This window comes from Callospermophilus lateralis, chromosome 9, assembly GCF_048772815.1.
Source record: "Callospermophilus lateralis isolate mCalLat2 chromosome 9, mCalLat2.hap1, whole genome shotgun sequence".
Taxonomy (NCBI): Eukaryota; Metazoa; Chordata; class Mammalia; order Rodentia; family Sciuridae; genus Callospermophilus; species Callospermophilus lateralis.
In genome coordinates this window covers 11,475,850-11,489,436 of record NC_135313.1, presented here as the reverse complement: position 1 = coordinate 11,489,436, position 13,587 = coordinate 11,475,850, and the positions used below count along the sequence as shown (strand labels likewise).

The window sequence follows — 13,587 nt, the reverse complement described above, 5'->3', positions numbered from 1 at the left end:
TTTCTTTGCAAGTATTCAGTTAATGAATTCTTTTTTTTTCCACTAAATGTAAATGTATTTTATACTATACCATTTTTTTATTTAAAAAATATCTTAAAATTCTGCATTTCATGATTGTGATATTTTGGGACCTAAGGAAGTTAATACCTTTTAGGAAAAATGAAATTATACTAAGTTTTATTGAAGAACAAAAGATTTTATTAATCTGCTGAACCACAAATTCTCATCCAATGGTTCTATATTAACAAATAGAGAAAATAATTTCTTAATTTGAACTCTGAAAGCCATGAATGCTAAGACCTCTGAATTAAGAAAAGCTCTAGTTTAGTTTATTACTTGAGAAAGCAGACCATTCTAAAATGGAATAAAACTGTGCACTATTTTGTGTGTATTTTGTCTGAATTAATGTGCTGTTAAGCACTAATTTGTTATTCTTGCAATTCAAAAAGCAGGGTAAGTTTTTATGTTTAGTTTAAATATTTGCTGTTTCCATAACATTTTTGCATTATTTGGAGCACTAAAACATATTAACCCTCTGTTTCTTTCAAAATGATTTTACAAAACATTCATAGTCGAATGCTTTGGCCTACGCCATGCTATGTTATTGAAGTGCATTCATATTTCCTTTCAACACTTATCTTCACAGGGGAATGGTAATGCTACAGTTTTTGCAGCTTAGCCAGACAGTTTCTTTGTGGTTTGACTTTCTAAAGCTTTCTCCAGTATTTGAGCTTGTTAAAAAGTTTCTTGGAATCAGACAGACAGACAGAGACAGAGAAGGAGAGAGAGAGAGTGCCATAGTGTGAGAAAAGGAGGGAGGTCTGTGAGCACACATACTCTTATCTCTGTGTCTGTGAACCTGTTTGTGTTCATATTGTATTTGAAGCAATGCAAATTTAAGCACTTAGTATCATTAGCCATTAGGGGAATGCAAGTCAATATTACTCTGTACCTATTAGGATGACTATAATCAAAAATATGGATTAAAAACAAGTATTGTTGAGGATATGTGATATCAGAGCCCTTATACACAGGCAGAAAGAAAGTAAAATGGCACAAAAAATTTGAAAAACAATTTCTTTGTCCCTTAGAAAGTTAAATATTGAGTTGCCACATTACCCACCACTTCCAATTCTAAGTATATACCCAAGAGATCTGAAAATGTGTTTATATAAAGAATTGTACATTAATGTTTGTAGGAGCATTATTTATTATAGCCAAAAAATTGAAGCAACTGAAATGCCAATCAGGTGATGAATAGATAAACAAATATGATCTATCCATGCAATGAAATAATTGCTATAAAAAGATGAAATATTAACTAATACTTGTTATGGTACGCATGGATGAACTTTGAAAACATTATGCTAAGGAAAAGAAGCCAGACACAAGAGGATACATGTTGTGTGATTTCATTTGTATGATATGTCCAGAAAAGGCAAATCCGTGGAGACAGAAATCAGATTAATAGTTTTCAGGGGCTGAGGGATGGGAGGGAGAATGACTGCTAATGGATTTAAGGTTCTTTTTGAGGTTACGAAAGTTCTGGAATTAGTAGTGTCATGGTTGCACAACCTGTGAAGGTACTAAGAACCACTGGATTTTATACTTTAAGAGAGTATTTATCGGGCCTGAGGCTGTGACTCAGCAGTGGAGTGCTCGCCTAGCATGTGCAAGGCGCTGGGTTCCATCCTCAGCACCACATAAAAATAAAAAAAATAAAGGTATAAAGAAATCACATCAATCTTTTTAAAAAAACAAAGAAAGGAGTATTTTTCTTTGTTTTTAAAAATCAAAGCTTAAGCATCTGGAGAGTCAGATATTATCAGAAAAGTACTAAGCCTGAGTAATAGTAGGCCTTTGATAAGCACTTGCCAAATGACTTGAACAAACTTACATTTCCCCAATTTTTTTTTGAAATTTGAAGAAAAACTTTATTGAAGATTTGAAAAACAATCCCTCAAAGATTGACTTTTCCAGAAAATTGTAGACCCCCTATGATTTTTAGAGTGTATGCTTAAAATACATGAAACTTAAATTTTCCAAAGGTTTGAAAATAGTATTCAAGTTATGGCATTGATCTTTCTGAGATATGTAAGAATCTGATCCACCTTTTCTTAAGTTTTACAGAAAAATTCTTACAATTTAAGTGAATAATTTTAAGATTTGTTTGTACTTATATAGAAGTCTCAGTCTTTGAACAGCATTTGATTATTCTCATTAAGATTCTGTGTTCTCTTTCTTTCTTGTAAAATTAATTTGGTTAGTATTAGACACCAAATTGGGAATAGAATCTATAGATGGTATATATTCTTACAGTTTAATAGTCTCAATTCTTATTGAACATTTAAATCTGAAAATTGAGGTATGGATTGCCTTGGTAAATGATAATGATGAAATATTTTCTGCTTTGTAAGTAGAATTGAAAACCACTATAATTAATTCCTTTTCCCTTTTTATTCCTTTCTTCCCCCCTTGAGACACATTGGTTTCCCAAGTTATGAATTCAGTTTCTTTTGTTTGTTCTAGCTGCTTAGTTTTTCTTATTACGTACCTGTTTAATTTTTAATTTCTCATTATAAGTAAATATGGTTAATTTTCTTATCAATATTTCAAGAAATCTTTAATTTCTCTCTGCCACAACCTTGATACAGTGCTGTCTAGTGTGTATTACTATGTAATGAAAATGCTATTTTGTTTTGTCAAATAGTTCTAGCAAAGCAACTTATCAGTACATTTTAAATGAATCAGAGGTTTATTTCTGTAAAGTTGAGATAGATGTTACAACACTGTCCTGAAACTAAAAATGCTAAGTGGAATAATATGCATAGTGCTATGGGAAAGGTTGTTAAAGTTGCAGGAAAAAATACTTAAATATGAATATATTGGTATTCATATATTAATTAGTTTCATTTATCATAATATGTAGATACATTAAAAATAATAATTTTGAGTCATTTGGGAAGTGCTTTTTAAGCATGGAACATATGCCAGTCACTGTTTATTTGTGGTGATCATTTGGTTGCTCTGGGCAACTATGGTAATCAAATTGGATAAGGTATTTCTTGCCCTCTGCCATATATGCTGCAATCATAAAAGTTCCTTTGACCTCTGAGCACCCTGAGGCTGGAGTAGAGTGTCTGAGGCAGAGACTATCATGAAATGAGAGCAGAAGTGGGCAGGGCACTGGTGTTCATGAGTGTATAGTTTAATAAAGAGTTTGAACTTTATTCTCAAGGTAATGATAAGTCATTGAAAGCTCACTGCAGGGGAGTTCACTTCAGTTTTGTGCAAGAGTACTTAGCATTGGTGGTAAATGTTCTAGTATTAGGAGAAGTAGAGAATCCAGTTAGAACATTTGTTGTAATCAGGCAAATTATGCTTGTGGCTTAGATCAGAGTAATTACTAGTCTAGAGCTAGAAAAAGAAGTAGATTTATTAAAAACTGTTTGGAAGAATTGGATCAAATCAACAATTTCTATCTCATATATTAGATATACTAGAATGAAGAATTTGTCCTGGGTATTTGTACTAACACATCTAAAACCAAGTCAAAACATCTTATCAGTTAAAAGGAAATAATTCTGATATAAGCAATAAAAGGGAATATTAAGAGGAAATTTTTCTGATTTTATATATATATATATATATATATATATATATATATATATATATATATATATAAAGATTATACCACATAAATTAGGCTAAATAAGAATCTAACGTATCATAATGAACTCTTCACCTGTTCTTGTACTTTGTTTCACATTTATTCCAATAGGACTAATGTTTTGGGTATGCATGCCAAGAGATGACAAGAAACAGAAATTGGGATTATTTTGATTAACCTGAGTATTCTGGAAAAAAACAAGGAGTATCTGAATGTTTTTGTATGCAGCCATGAATTGGAATGAATGGTATAACCAGGCTGAACTACATGTTGCAAAATAGTTTACAATGTTTTATAGAACCAATTACCAACAATTTCCTAATAACCAATAGGTGGTTTATGGGTAGAGTCTACAATACGAAAAATGTTTGTTTTCTTCTCTATAGCATGGCTAGGATGATACTTCATTTTGTGATTAGTATATGGCTTGTTGCTGTAATGTTCAGAGTCAGGTGTTCAGTTGATCCTGAGAATTAACAAAACTTTATGGATGGGATTTAGAGATAGGAGAGTGATGAGGGCATATGAACAACTTGATAAATGGAGATTCCATGTCATGAGATGGGGCACTAAGAGGAGAAGCAGAGTTGGAAAGGGTGTGTTCCAGTGTCTATTTTGGGACATATTGAGTCTGGGGTAGGGGATGTGTGTAGGGAGGCAGGGAGTGAGGTGACCAGCCTGCTCATCCTTGAGCTATAATACAAGTTAGATGTATAAGTCACTTCCAAAACCAAATATAGATGGTATAGGTTTTTAGTTCCTAGACAAGTGGCTATCACTTATTATTCCTTTGTGGTCTCTCATATAGCACAGCACTGAAAACATTTTTGTGAATTTGATAGGTAGGACATTAACAATATTCATTATGTAGCCAATGCTCACTTTTTATGTTGTTTTCCATGGTGTTCCTAGGACTATGCTTGTCTTGCCCACAAGGTCAAGTTACAGATTCAATCTTCACGTTGACCAGTGGGATTCTCTAAATTATCCAGTGACAGGATAAATAATTTATCATCAAAAAGGAAACTGTCTTATTGACTTGTTATGAAATAGGACTGATTTATCTTTGCTACTTAACATTTATGTTCTACTTATTCACTACTCTAGTGGCCTTTGTAAAGTGGAGCCTAAAAAATATTATGTTTTTATCACTTTTACTGTGGTTAGATCTGTTTTTGCATTAAGTATGCATTCACTGAGGATTCAGAACACATAATATGATTCATCTTTTGAGTTACTGCTAACAGTTTGGTTTTTTGTTTGTTTGTTTGTTTGTTTGTTTAATTTCCTTAACATACAAATTGTCATTTAGGGGCTAGAATTTTTAGTGTTTTGTTCTTTGTTGTACCTCCAGTGCCTGACACAGGGACTGGCATGCATTTAGCACTTGATAAATATTTATTATATAAATGAGTAAAAGAAAAAATGGCTGAGTCATTATTCTGTGGGAAAGGATAATTTACTTTTCAGAAACCAAGATATCAAAGCCGACTATATTGTTTCTTAAATTCTATTTTCTTTTCTTAAAATTTTTTTGTTTGTTTAATTACTCAGCTTTAAAGAAGAGTAAAATTATGGCATTTGCCAGTAAATGGTTGGAGTTGGAAAATATCATACTAAGCAAAATAAGCCAGTCCCACAAAACCAAAGGCCAAATGTTTTCTCTAATATGTGGATGCTAATTCACAATTAGGCGGGGGCACTAGGAAAGAATAGCATTACCTTAAATTCTGTTTTTCCTGTAAGATTAAGTCCCTGAAATCTGCAGAGAAATCAAGTCTGAAAAATATAAAATTGGGACTCATGTAATAAAAATAATTATAGAAACCACAAGTGTAAAAGTCCATAAGTGTGTGCAGGAGAATGAGGATAGAGAAAAAATGAACAAGTGAACAGAGAAAGGTGGATTGGAAGGAGAGAGAGGTTGCAGGAGAGCAAAGTGTCCAGTGGAGCAGGAGCAGTCAACCTGGGGGAATGAGAGGTGAGAAGGGATGCATATGAGAGGAGACCTTCCGTGTGGTCAGAAGTAAGGAAAGTGTAATGTGAGCCTGGGTGCACACTGGGAAGAATGGGGAAGTTCCGTCCTTTGTTTTATGCTTTTCTTTACTAGTGATTGAAATCTAGGAGGAGTTATCTATCTACTATCTATTAATTTTTTATTTTTATTTGTTTTGTGTGTGTGTGTGTGTATGGTTCTGGTTTCTAGGGATTGAACCCGGAGGCACTCAATCACTGAACTACATTCCCAGACCTTTTAAATTTTTGTTTTAAGTCAGACCTCACTAAGTTCTTCATGCTGGCGTGGAACTTGGGATTTGCCCACCTCAGCCTGTGATTAGTTACATGCTTCCATGCCTGCCCTAGGTATGGGAGGAAGGGAAGCTTTTTATTAAGCAAAGATATAATTAGTTTTGATTGTCTGTTATAAATAGCCCAGCACCCATAGGACTCTGTTTGCTCTGATACTGAAAGGTTTATTTTGTGATTTCTTTCTCTCTCTTTCTATAGTAGAGGTTGAACGCTGGGGCACTCCAGCACTGAGCCACATATCCAGCCAATTTTATGTGTTTTGAGGTGGGGTCTCATTAAGCTGCCAGGGCTGGCCTCAAACTTGTGATCCTTCTGCTCAGCTTCCTGATTCTTTGGGATTATAGGCTTATGCCACTACTCAGCTATTTTGTGATTTTTTGTAAGCTGCTTATTTAATGATCAAGGCACTGTTTTTTTCATTACTCCTTTTATAAATGATACATTCATATATACATATATGTATATATATATATTTTCACATGTGTATGTGTATGTGTGAATGAATGAGAGAGAGAGAGAGAGAGAGAGAGAGAGAGAGAGAGTATTATACAGGTGAAATTATTTAGAGTGATTGCAGATTCTCAGTAGCTGAGAATAAAAAGTTGACCTGAGTCCCAATATGAAAAACACCCATTTCTCCAAAGTTATTTAGGAGCTTCTCAGTTGAAAACTCATTAAATTTCTCTAATTTATGAGAATGCTACAGAGCTAATATAATAACAAATCCATTGTAATAAAGAAACTTGGTTGTACTAGTAATGGGTGTGTATATACACATGCACACACACGATAGTTTTTCAGGGATCATTACTTTGGGTGTGATGCTGATAAGAATCCACATTTTTGAGTTTTATTAGAATTCTACCATTTGCAAGGGAACTAATTTTCACATAAATGGTATACTTATTATTTTAAAAGCAGAAATAATAGCTATAATTTATTTAGCACTTTGTTTAGAGTATGTTGAAGTAATCCTGGGAGGAGGAGGTATTATTCCTAAAGTGGAGAAATTAAAGTTCAGAAAGTTTAAGTGATGTTGTAGGTCAGAGAACTAGTAAGTAAGAGAATCTTTCCCTTTATTACTCCAAATTCCATTTATTGTCCAGTGTGCTAAGTTAGAATCCTGAGGTTGTCAGATGAGTTTCTTGGAGTTGGGGGCCAGGAAATCTCCATAAGGAAAGCACAGATCACTAAATGAGAACCTTTTCAACATCCTGTTCCTCATTCTGTCATTTTATATCTATATCTGACCTTTATTTTTCTTTGTATTAAGAGGAAAGACTCTTCCCTTTTGTTTCTTTTTATCTATCTCTTGCATCTTTAGTCTGTATTTCTCCTTCTTTTGTTACTAGTTTCTCAGGAACATAGATCAGTCCTTCTCCAAAGTAAATATTCTATATTAGGCAGTAATTGCAGCAAACCTGCCCATTCCAAAATCTGAAGTAAACTGAGTACCACTTATTTATATCACTGTTCTCTGAGTCAACAAATTAGGTTGGGCTCTCCTGCAGTCACTTATACATCTATGGTCAGCTAGACAGCTTTGTTTCTGGAGCTTAGGTGTCCAGTGGCCAGGACCATCAGGTGACTGGAACATGTCTTTTTTCATCATTCAGCCAATTTGCCCAGCCTTCTCCACATGCTTGAAAGAGATTTAAGAGAAAAAAGCCTGCAAAGCCTCCTGAGGTCTAAGCTCAGAGTTCATGTGGTATCCTACCCCAAGCCCCAGTCCTCAAGCTGTCAGCTGAAACTTCTCACAGTGCCGCCCTGGCTCAGAGGGTGGGGAAGAGTCTGTTGAACCATGGAACTCCTGTTGCTAGCTCCAATTCACCTTTTAAGACTGTAGTCCTGTCACCACCTTGGGCAGAATTGTGTATCTGGGCCCTGAGCTCCCTCTTTTCTTGTGTTTAGAATATGTGTGGCAGTTGTTTGTTTACCTCTTAGTGGAAAGCAAGTTCCTTAAAAATAAGTACTGTTTGATTCAAGGATTTGCCATATAGTAGATAACTTTTAAAAACTGATTTTTTTTTGTGAGTGAAAATAAAACATTTAAGAAGTTGATACCTGGCAGGATAGAATATAATGTATGCTTGAATCTTAAAACCTGCTTGTTGACATCTTGAGTATTTTTTAATTATTTTTTTAGTTGTAGTTGGACACAATGCCTTTATTTATTTATTTTTATGTGGCACTGAGGATCAAACCTAGTGCCTAACCAGTGCTAGGCGAGCATTCTACCACTGAGCCACAACCCCAGCCCCAATCTTGAGTATTTCTATAAAAAATAAAATAAAATGGGAAGGATAAAACTTCCTGGCCCAGGATTCTTAGTAGAAATTGCTTACTTTGTAAGCAATTTCTACTAAGAATCTTTGTAGCCTTTTCATTAGGTTACAAGTTGTAACATTATCTTTGTAGCCTTTTCATTAGGTTACAAGTTGTTTTTTTCTTTCTTCTTATTTTTTTATTTTTTTAATTGATTTTTTTAAAAAAATAAATGACAGCAGAATGCATTACAATTCTTATTACATGTATACAGCACAATTTTTCATATCTCTGGTTGTATATAAAGTATGTTGACACTAATTTGTGTCTACATACATGTACTTTGGATGATGATGTTCATCACATTCCACCACCATGCATGCTAATCCCATGCCCCTTCTCTTTCCCTCCCACCCCTCTGCCCCATCTAGAATCCATCTATTCTGCCCATGCTCCCCCTTCTTACCCCACTATGAGTCAGCCTCCTTATATCAGAGAAAACATTTGGCATTTGTTTTTTTGGGATTGGCTAACTTTACTTAGCATTATCTTCTCTAACACCATCCATTTAAGGAAGAAACATTATAATCTCATGATATGTATGTCAGAAAAGCATACCTGTCCGTTAGAATTTGGGATACTAGTCCATTGGAATTTGGGATAACAATTTCTATGGTAGAATGCAAAATGAAGGAAATATGTCAGCCAGCATCCTGGATGTTACTCGGGAAGACACTGACAATTTTTCTGTCAGAACAGGAAGTATGGTATAACTAACATGAGCTTATGTTTAAATGAATTTCTTATCATGTACCTGTTCTTAATTGATGGATTTTCACATGTATTATGTTTTAGGTTCAGCTGTCTGTATGCCTCCCCACATTACTAAAATCTGACCATATTTCCTCATCACTGGGCTGTTTTCCTGATATATAATCATGCAGCGAAGATCAAGAGGGATTAATATGGGGCTCATTTTGCTCCTTTCTCAAATCATCCAAGTTGGGATCAGCAATATTCCACCTGTCACACTAGCAACTTTGGCTCTCAACATCTGGTTCTTCTTGAATCCTATGAAGCCACTGTATAACTCCTGCCTTAGCGTGGAGAAGTGTTACCAGCAAAAAGACTGGCAACGTTTACTGCTTTCTCCCTTTCACCATGCTGATGATTGGCATTTGTATTTCAATATGGCATCCATGCTCTGGAAAGGAATAAATCTGGAGAGAAGACTGGGAAGTAGATGGTTTGCCTATATCATCAGTACATTCTCCCTACTCACTGGGGTGGTGTATTTGCTCTTGCAATTTGGTTTTGCTGAACTTATGGATGAGCCTGACTACAGAAGAAACTGTGCTGTGGGTTTCTCAGGTAAGGCAGACAAGTTTCTGAGACAATAGGCATGAAGGCAGTGAAGGTCACATGGATGCATAGGTCTCTAGTTGGTGACTCCTTAGAGGGTAAGGGTTGCTAGGCCTGCATCGTGAAGAGCATGCTGATTGGAGCACAGGAGGGACATTATTTTTGCAGCAACCGTCATATGCTGCATCATTTACTCTTTTGTCAATTTGGACTAGGACTTGCTGGAAGGTGGTTTTGTAGGAGATGTCATGCTGGAACATGCACTGGCCCCATAATGGTAGGGCCACAAAAGGACCCACAGATATATTTGTGATAGGGAGTTCTCAAAAAAGATAAGTATGCCTGTGAAGCAGATTCACTGTGCACTGGTTACCATCTTGGCTAAGTCTGGTGAGACAGAATACACCCATATACAACAGATTACATGCAGGAATGTATTACTTACAGATAGGCAGCAATGGACAAGAGAAGCTGGTTCTGCAAGGCTCAGAAAGCTGCCCAGGGCAGATGGAGTCTTGACTGTATGTGTTCCTCTTATACCACAGGTGGCTTGGTTGTATTCCTGAAGGCCATGAGTTACTGGGCAAAGCTTTGAAGGACATTCTGTTCTAGTAGGGGACTAAAACAGAACCTGGACTGATCTTGATAGCTTCCCATTTATCTCAGGATGTTTTATTTAGCACATTCCAGTTATTCTCGAGAACTGCAAGCAAGAAAGGACTGCTAACAGTCCAAGGCCACCAGGAGATCTGTCATGCATGTGCCTCTCAATTTCATTAAAATAAATGTACCACACCCTTCCGTGGCACACACACCATGTTTTAGGAGCCAAGATAGTCACTCTATATAATATATCCTATTTAATTCACGTGGAAGATCCACAGGGAGATGGCATCCTCTTGATATTGTAGTTGAGGAAGCTAAGACCCCAAAAAGTGAGGTAAACTAGCTCAAGGTTATACAGCTAGTAGGTGTTTGAACCCAGCTTGCATGACTTTAGCCATGTGGCCTCTTGTCTTTCCCCCTCATTGCAGATATTTCATGGAACTAAAATTTCCTTGAGGACTCACAGTAGGTGTTCTAAATATTAGGATGTAAAGGGAAGGAAGGAAGTCATTAAATAAGGAAATCTAATCCTCCTTTCTACTTTCCCTGCCCTTCCTCCCCTTCCTTCTAAAATGTATCCATATTAATCTAACTGTGGGAGAAGAAAGAAAATTTTTACACTCTGCCTTCAAAATGTCTTTCCATAGAGGTTAGAAAAATACACACTACTAGTAATTTTTTATTGAGTTAAAATTCATCTAGAGTAAAATTATCTGTATTAAAGTGTAGAATTCAGTGGCACTTAATACCATTTCTGGTATCTTATTCTCATTTTATGTGTTACATATTTGGTAGCACACTCTAAGTCCCTATGAACTTTTGTTAAGAAACATCAAAGGGGTGACTGCCTTGAACGTTGTCTTTTAACAAAAGCTGGGTTATAAGGAATAGAAGATTGTTTCAATGCATGAAGTTAGATGTATTGAATAATCATTGTCATGTTTAATTAATTTTCTTTGTAAATGTAAATTCCACGTTAAAATTGTTGATATTTTTATGTTCTTTCTTTCTTTCTTTTTTTTTTTTTTAGGAGTTTTGTTTGCCTTAAAAGTTCTTAACAATCATTATTGCCCTGGAGGCTTTGTCAACATTTGGGGCTTTCCTGTACCCAACAGATTTGCTTGTTGGGCAGAACTTGTGGCTATTCATTTCTTCTCACCAGGGTAAGTATTTACTCTTGGGGAATAAAGTGAAGAACTTGATGTTCCATGGAGAAAGAATTGTAATAGTGATGAAGTAACAATTTTTTTTTCACAGTGAAGATTATTTTTTACCTATAAGGATAGAATTGACTTTAATGGTTTTAATATCAGTGATTCATAGTTGTGTCATTTTGGGATACTTGGCTTAACTGAGTTTCAGTTTCCTTACCTTTTAAGTAAGCATAAGAGATCCTAATATACAGATTTGAGGATCAACATTATCAGCTAACCAAGAGTTAATTCTAATAATAATATTCCAAAGAGGTACCTAGAAATCACATAATCATAAAGATAAAAAAGCCCACAGGTGTGTTAATCTAATTTTTTTTTATTACCAAGACAGTTCATAGCTATATTAACATTTACTCTTGATCATTTTGGACTAGGGCTTGCTGGATGGTGGTTTTGTTAACATAGCTATTAATTATCTTGGTAATAGAATCCCATAACAGAAGGTCTTACTCAGAATGCCACGTATAAAACAAATCAACTCTGAAGTGTCCTGAGTAAGAGAAAGCATGAGGCTCAGTTTCCTGTGTCATTTGGTGTCCCTCCTGTGTCATTTGGCTGCCTCAGAGGCAACTCCATGAAACCTTCAGGCTCTGAGGAGCAGTTTCAGATGTGCTGAGTTAGATGTGTCGTTTCTTGTACAGATGAACATGGAAACTCAGAGGTTAAGTCTCCTGGTAGAGTGACCCCCTCCTTGAGTGCCCATCTCCTTTTTCTTTCTCTGCTTTCTGTTTAGAAAAAGGATGAGTTGTGTTATTTTTTCTGTCTCTTCCACTTCCACTTCATTTAATCTATATTATACAACTGGAAACACATGGTTGGTTTGTTTCTTTTTACTCTGGGGACCTGACCTGGACAGTGTTTGGAGAATCAAGAATATTCAGAAAGGAGGAGTTTTGTTTTGTTTTGCTCTTCTCTTTTTCAGATAGGAGTTTCACTTTGGTTTTGATTTGTGTGGCTGTGTTGGGTGTCATATCTTATTTGAGAATGTTCTTGTTGGGCTGTGTGTCAGGCCAGTAACCTAGACTCCTTCTTAAATGCTAATTTCCCATCATGGGCAGCCATTGGCAGCTGGTGTATAAATGGCAGTGATGTGGCATTGAACACCACTCATTTACAATTGTATTGTTACTTGTGACAGTTCAATAAGAAAAGCCTAACAAAATCTTCAAAGTTTTCTTTGAAAAAGGGTCCAGTGATGTCTGTCCCTTATCTGAACAGCCCTCTCTATACCTTGTCACTCACAGCTTCCCTTACTTGCTTGATGTGACTTGGTTCTCTATGTAGATGATAGGCCCTTCTCTGTGACTGGTAACACCCAACATTCATATGAAAATCACTCCCTCTAGTACTTGAACTTTTATACTATAATGAGTCCACTGAATAACAGAGCCTTTAATATTCTCATGCAACTATTTCTGAAGAGCTCATCGTGTATTTCCTTTTTCTTTTAGGGTCCCTTTACATGGAAAAAGTATGGTTGCATTTTTGTCTAATATGCTTATTCTATGAGGAGGGACCTGATATTCTGAGCATGAGAATTAAATATAATTTCCTATCTTTGAAGTTTGAAAGAACAAATCTTGGTTTTTAAGATTTGATTGCTTTGAATGATCAACTTCTAATATCCAAGCATCTAGTTATGCCTGTGTCCAAATAAAGACTGAGCTAAACACTGGTCCAGGGAACCTAAGAAGCCAGTGCTTCTTTGAGATGCATCTTGGCAGACTGGGAGAAACCAGAGCTCTCATTGCTTTGCATTGTTTTCTCTTGGTGGTTGTCAATTACAGTTTTCATTGGGGAAGCACTGTAAATCTTTAGAACAAAGCCTGCTTTTCTCAGACAACTATGTGGGCTGCCCTTTGGGAGGAAAAAAAAAAAAAATCTGCCAAAGCAAACATTTGGTGAACCTCTATGTTTCATGAAAGCCATGAAATCGGTAATTTCTCCCAGTTACAAAGTTTTCTGATTGCAAGGCACTCTAAGTAGGCACTGCAAGGGGTAGACTTGACCACCAGAGTATTCCTTGTGTGTCCTTATTTATGTGATTGCTCAGCCTCACTCTTGTCTTTTCATTTGCCTTCGTGTCCTGGGACTCTGTGAGATGATTGTGTTTGAAGAGTTGTCCCTGCTTCTCAGGTGGCCCTGGAGGCCACTTGAGTA

The 13,587-nt window shown here is 35.9% G+C and overlaps 1 protein-coding gene across 9 annotated transcripts in view; it reads left to right on the top strand.

Moving 5' to 3' along the window:
* Positions 1-13,587, top strand: part of Rhbdd1 (rhomboid domain containing 1) — a 135,016-nt gene that overhangs the window by 16,689 nt on the left and 104,740 nt on the right. For all 9 annotated transcript variants that reach the window (XM_076865858.2, XM_076865860.2, XM_076865857.2 and 6 more), the window contains 2 exons: positions 9,101-9,616; positions 11,244-11,376. In XM_076865858.2, the coding sequence (XP_076721973.1) occupies positions 9,184-9,616; positions 11,244-11,376 (566 nt within the window). In that variant the 5' untranslated portion in view covers positions 9,101-9,183. The remainder of the gene's footprint in view (positions 1-9,100; positions 9,617-11,243; positions 11,377-13,587) is intronic.